Below are 6,000 nucleotides of genomic sequence, written 5' to 3'. Positions count from 1 at the left end.
CTCTGAGGACCATGTAACCTGGGGCCAAGAAAACAGAGGACTCTTTGTTGGGGCCTATCTGAGCAGGACCAAGTTACCAAAGTAGTTGGAAGAGACCAAAGGGGGAAGTGTGTGGGGGCAGGAATAAAAGGGGGACTACCAACGGAAACACACCTCTGAGGAAAACATGCCCTGGGGGCAAGGAAACAGGAATTTGGGGGGGGGGGTCTGAGTAGGACCAACTAACTAGAGGGAACAGTTGGAAGGGACCAAAGCAGGAATTGTGTGGGTGAGGCAGCAGGAATAAAAGTGGGGCTGCCAACTGAAACCCTACTTTGAGGACAAATTGACCAGGGGGCAAGAAAATAGGAGTCTTTATTGGGGTCTACCTGAGCAGGACCAAGTAAGCATCAGGAACTGTTGGAAGAGACCAAAGCAGGAAGTAAGGGGTGCAGGAATAATAGGGGACGCCAACAACTAAGGCCTTACTCTGGGGACAATTTGACCTAGGGGGCAAGTAATTAGGACTCTTTGTTGGGCCCTATCTGAGCAGGACCAACTAAGCAGCAGGGATAGGTGGAAGGGACGGAAGCGGGAAGTGTGGGAGAGGGAATAAAAGAGGGCCTACCAACTGAAACCGTACTCCGAGGACAACTTGACTTGGGGGCAAGAAACTAGGACACTTTGTAGGGACTATCTGAGGAGGACCAACTCACCAGTAGGAACAGGTGTTAGACAGCTAAGCAGAAAGTGTGCGGAGGGGGTAGGAATAAAAAGGGGGCTACCTACTGATATACTTCTCTGAAGACAATGTGACCTAGGGGGCAAGAAAACAGGGCTCTTTCCTGGGGCCTATCTTAGAAGGATCAACTAACCAGCATGAGCAGTTGAAGAGACCACCTAGGGAAGTGTTAGGTGGAGAAGGAATAAAACTGGGGCACCCAAAGGAAACCCTACACTGAGGGAAACTGGGCCTCGGGGGCAAGAAAAGAGGACTCTTTCCTGGGGCCCATCTGAGTAGGACCAACGAACCATCAGGAATAGTTGTAAGAGACCAAAGCAGAAAGTGGGAGGAGGCAGAAATAAAAGGGGGGCTATCATCTGAGACCCTACTCTGAGGACAACTTGACTTAGGGGACAAGAAAATAGGACTCTTTGATGGGGCCTACCTGAGCAGGACCAACTAAGCAGCAGGAACTGTTGGAAGAGACCAAAGCGGGAATTGGGTGGGGTAGGAATAAAGGGGGGCTAACAACTGAGACCCTACTCTGGGGACAGCTTGACCTAGGGAGCAATAAAACAAACAATACTCTTGGTGGGACCTATGTGAGCAGGACCAACTAACTCGCAGTAACAGTTGGAAGAGACCAAACCTGGAAGAGTGCTGGGGTCAGGAAAAAAAGTGGGGCTAACAGTTGAAACCCAACTCTGGACAATCTGAGCTGGTGGCAAGAAAATGACTCTTTGTTGGGGCCTATCTGAGCAGGACCAACTAACCAGGAGGAACAGTAGGAAGAGTCGAAAGCAGGAAGTGTGTGTGTGTGGTGGGGGGAGAAGCAGGAATAAAAGGGGGTACCAACTGAAACCCTAGTCTGAGGACAACTTGACCTGGAGGCAAGAAAACAGGACTCTTTGTTGAGGGCCATATAAGCAGGACCAAGTAACCAGCAGGAACAGATGGAAGAGACCAAAGCGGAAAGTATGTGGGGGGCTGGAAGAAAAGGGGTACTACCGACTGAGCCCCAACTCAGAGGACAACTTGTCCTGGGCGCAAAAAAAACAGGATTTTTTGTTGGGGCCTATCTGAGCAAGACCAACTAACAAGCAGGAACATTTGGAAGAGACCCAAGCAGAAAGTGTGTGTGTGGGTGGGGGGCAGAAATCAAAGAGGAGGCTACCAACTAGGACCCTCCTCTGGTGACAACTTGATCTAGGCCGCAGGAAAATAGGACTTTTTGTTGAGGCCTATCTAGGTAGAACAAGTAACCAGCAGGAACAGTTGGAAGAGACCAAACCAGAAAGTGTGGGCGGGCAGGAATAAAAGGGGAGGCTACCATCTGAGACCCTACCCTGGGGACAACTTGACCTAGGGAACAAAACAAAACAAAACAAAACAAAACAAAACAGGAATCTTGGTGGGGCCTCTCTGAGCAAGACCAACTAACCAGCAGGAACAGTTGAAACAGATCAAAGAGGGAAGTATGTGGGGAACAGGAATAATGGGGGGGGGATACAAACTGAAACTCAACTCTGAGGACAACTTGAACTCGGGGCAAGAAAACAGGAGTATTGTTGGGGCCTGAGAAGGAACATCTAACGAGTAGGAACAGTTGAAAGACACCAAATCAGGACGTGTGTGTCGGGGGGTGGCAGTAGTAAAAGGGGGACTTCCCAACTGAAATCATACTCTGAGGACAACTTGATTTGAGGGCAGGAAAACAGCACTTTTTGTTGGGGCCTATCTAAGCAGGACAAACTATCCACCCGGAACAGTTGGAAGAGACCAAAGCAGGAAGTGGGGGGGGGCAGGAGTAAAGCGGGGGGGGGGGCACGAAAGTAAGACCCTACTCTGGGGAAAACCTGACCTAGGGGGCAAGAAAACAAGACTCTTTCTTTGGGCGTATCTGAGCAGGACCAAGTAACCACAAGGAGAATTTTGGAAGAAACCAAGGAGGGAATTGTGTGTGGTGCATGAATAAAAGGGGTGCTACCACCTTAAACCCAACTCTGAGGACAACTTACTTTGGGGCAAGAAAACATGACTTATTCTTGGGGCCTATCTGAGCAGGACCAACTAAACAGCAGGAAGTGTTGGGAGAGAACAAAGCAGGAATGGGGGGAGCAGGAATACAAAGGGAGGCTACAAATGAGAACCTACTCTGGGGACAACATGACCTAGGGGAGAGAAAATAGGACTCTTTGTTGGGCCCTACATGAGCAGGACAAACTTACCAACAGGAGTGGTTGGACGAGACCAAGGAGGGAAGCGTGTGGGGTGCAGGAAACAAGGTGGGCTACGAACTTAAACCCAACTCTGAGGACAATTTACCTGGGGGCAAGAAAACATGACTTATTCTTTGGGCCTATCTGAGCAGGACCAACTAACCAGCAGGAACAGTTGGAAGAGATCAAAGCAGGAATTGGAGGGGGGCAGGAATGAAAAGGACGCTACAAATGAGACCCTACTCTGGGGACAACTTGACCCAGGGGACAAGAAAATAGGACCCTTTGTTGGGGCCTATCTGAGCAGGACCAACTAACTAGCAGGAACAGTTGGAAGAGACCAAAAACGGAATTGTGTGGGGGCAGCATAAAAGGGGGCCTAACTGAGACCCTACCCTGAGGACCACTTGACACAGGGGGCATGAAAACAGGACTTTTTGTTGGGGCCTTTCTGAGCAGTACCAAGTAACCAGCAGGAAATTTTGGAAGAGACCAAGGCAGTAAGTATGGGGGGGGAGGGCAGGTAGGAATAAATGGGGGCTACCAAGTAAGACTAGGCCAAGTCCTCTAGGGATTGCCATCTTCTGACAGGTACCGACCCCAAGGGTCCATCTGACCCAGGCAGCCTTGGGGGCAGCCCAAGCCAGGACTAACCAGGGCCTGGCTCTTGACCAAATCTGAGAGACCAGCAACTGGTCTCCCCCATCCCTGGAGTGGGAGTAGACCTCGGATCATGGTTTCTCTTCCCATCCAGGGCCTGGTCCCATGAAACAATGTTCCTGGCTGCAGACAGGAGCCCTTCCTGGGAACTCAAACCAGATGTTTGCATATTCTTTTGGAAAAGAGAGAAGCTGGGGGCCCTGTGCCCATCCCCTCCCCCACACTTGGCCAGTGCTGCCTTGCCAGATCAGCTGTGAGCCACCTTTGTGACATCACATGACAAATAAAGAGGCGATGACTTAGGTAGCTGGTTGCCTCACTACGAGATTCTAGAATTTTGTGGACGGTATATATTGGGCATCCCCATACTGACCGAAGGCATTTGCGACTTGAGAGGTCAGTGAGACATTCTCACGGCAAAAGTGCTCCTGGTCTAGACTAGCTCCATGGCTAGTCAGAGTGCTAAGGAGATACCCAAAGGGAAGCTGGCCCCATCTGATGATGGAGAGCCAGCACCAGAATTACCATCTAGTTCATCCCAGGATCCAAATTTGGATTCCGGGGAGATTTTGGTGATGAATAGGGACCAAGCAGTGATCCAAGATCCAGGCCCCCAAGACAACCCACAACCACAGGCCCCAAACCAAGGTGCCGCCAACGTGGGAGAAAACAACAGTATTCTTGGGCTCTCCTTCCCAAGAAAGCTTTGGATGATCCTGGAGGACAACACCTTCACGTCGGTGCGCTGGAACGATGCCGGGGACACCGTGATCATCGACGAAGACCTTTTCCAGAGGGAGGTTCTTCACCGCAGAGGCGCGGAGAGAATCTTTGAAACTGACAGCTTGAAGACTTTCATCCGCCTGCTGAACCTGTACGGCTTCAGCAAAATACGCGCAACCGACCCTTGGGGGAATCAGTCCCCAGGGAATAAGAGAATGCTGGTAAGTAGAAAGTCCGTGGTTTCCCATGTTTTCTGTCTTTTCAGCACCTTCCTAGTAGACCCCAGATGAATGATCTACTGAAAGGGTTTAATTTCCGAGGACAACTTTCTTTCTCGAGAGACATTATGGAGAGATGAGAAAGTCTAGGCTTTCCTATTAACCTACAACCCCCTTAGATGGAGTGTGCATGTATGACTAAACATTCAGAGGCCAGGTAACGTCAAATAGGTATGTGAATCCCTTCAACTGGGCTTTATGTGTCTTTATTCAGTGAGTTTAGTTAGGTCCCAGGGCATAGTGAGCCTTGTAGACAACTTAAAAGGATCTTTTCTCCATAGTAGAACCAGACCATTATGACTGCTGTGGGAGGGGCCAGAGGCAGGGAGCGGTGGTGGGGGGATCCAGGGGCGGGGAGTGGGGGGGGTAAGGGGGGAGGGGGAATGGGAGGAGGAGGCGGAGGGGGGGAGAAGAAGAGGAAGGAGAGAGGTGGAAGGGGATTGTGGGGGGAAGAGGAGGGAGAGGGAGGCAAGGGGGAGGATGGGGGAGAAGGGGAGGAGGAACGGGGAGGGAGAGGGAGAAGAGGGAAAGGAGGTGGCAGTCTCGGTGGCAGCAGACACAAATCTTCCCTCCCAGAATGACTAAAATGATGAATCTCGCATCTCGTTTCAGATTTACCGCAACGCCAACTTTCAGAGAGACAAGCCTTTCCTGCTCGGGAACATTCAGAGGAAAAGTGACCTGAGAGTCACCACCACCTGGCTAGGCACCAGTGCACCAACTCCAAAGAGAAAGAAGCCGGTGGCAGCAACAAGACAGTCCCCACGAATCCATCACGAGGAACCCGCCAACGACGACGAGACGGTCCCCGGCGCAGCCCCAAACGCTCAGGGTCCCAGCGGCAGCCAGTCCTTCGCCTTCTCTGGCATTTGGTCTCTGAGCAGCGCAGCCGGGTACGCCATGGCAACTCATGGCCCGAGTGAGCCAGGTGGCCTGAGTGGGGAGGGCACCTCCAGGAACATGATGTTTGCGCCCCTGGCTACTGCCAGAAGGGATGACACAGGGGAACTGCCCATCAGCCCCCCAGTTTACCCCGACTATGGTACGGTGATGTCTCTGTATAACACCTGTTATTCCATCCTGCTGGCGGCCCTGTCAGTCATGTCCCCAAACGAGGCCCCCAGTGAGAACGAGGAGCAGGAGGGCTCCTCAGATTACAAGTGTGCCCTCTGTGAACATTTCAAGGAAAATCCGGGTCCCTAGGCTCACAGGCCACTGACGACAGCTAAAAACTCACCACTGTAACCGTCAATCTATTTTTGGCTTTAATGGAAACAAACACAACTCCGCGGGAGTAAATAAACAGTCTGACTAGAACCGCGAATCTGTGTTCTTTCTCACGTATGATGCTACACACACCTTATGCGATAAGCCCGGGGAGGCTGGGAATCCTGGCCTGAGACAGGTTCTGGCCCCC

General features: G+C 51.6%; 1 protein-coding gene across 1 annotated transcript; it reads left to right on the top strand.

Moving 5' to 3' along the window:
• The first annotated feature begins 3,954 nt into the window (after nt 1-3,954).
• On the top strand, nt 3,955-5,900 carry LOC122235410 (heat shock transcription factor, X-linked member 3-like). The gene is made up of 2 exons (XM_042974740.1): nt 3,955-4,526; nt 5,196-5,900. Exons 1-2 carry the CDS (start codon nt 4,029-4,031, stop codon nt 5,784-5,786), a joined length of 1,089 nt encoding a protein of 362 aa, XP_042830674.1. The 5' UTR covers nt 3,955-4,028; the 3' UTR covers nt 5,787-5,900.
• Nucleotides 5,901-6,000: the final 100 nt, after the last annotated feature.

This window comes from Panthera tigris, chromosome X (assembly GCF_018350195.1).
Source record: "Panthera tigris isolate Pti1 chromosome X, P.tigris_Pti1_mat1.1, whole genome shotgun sequence".
NCBI lineage: Eukaryota > Metazoa > Chordata > Mammalia > Carnivora > Felidae > Panthera > Panthera tigris.
The sequence above is the reverse complement of the archived record's forward strand: the minus strand, read 5'-3'. Positions and strand labels throughout refer to the sequence as shown.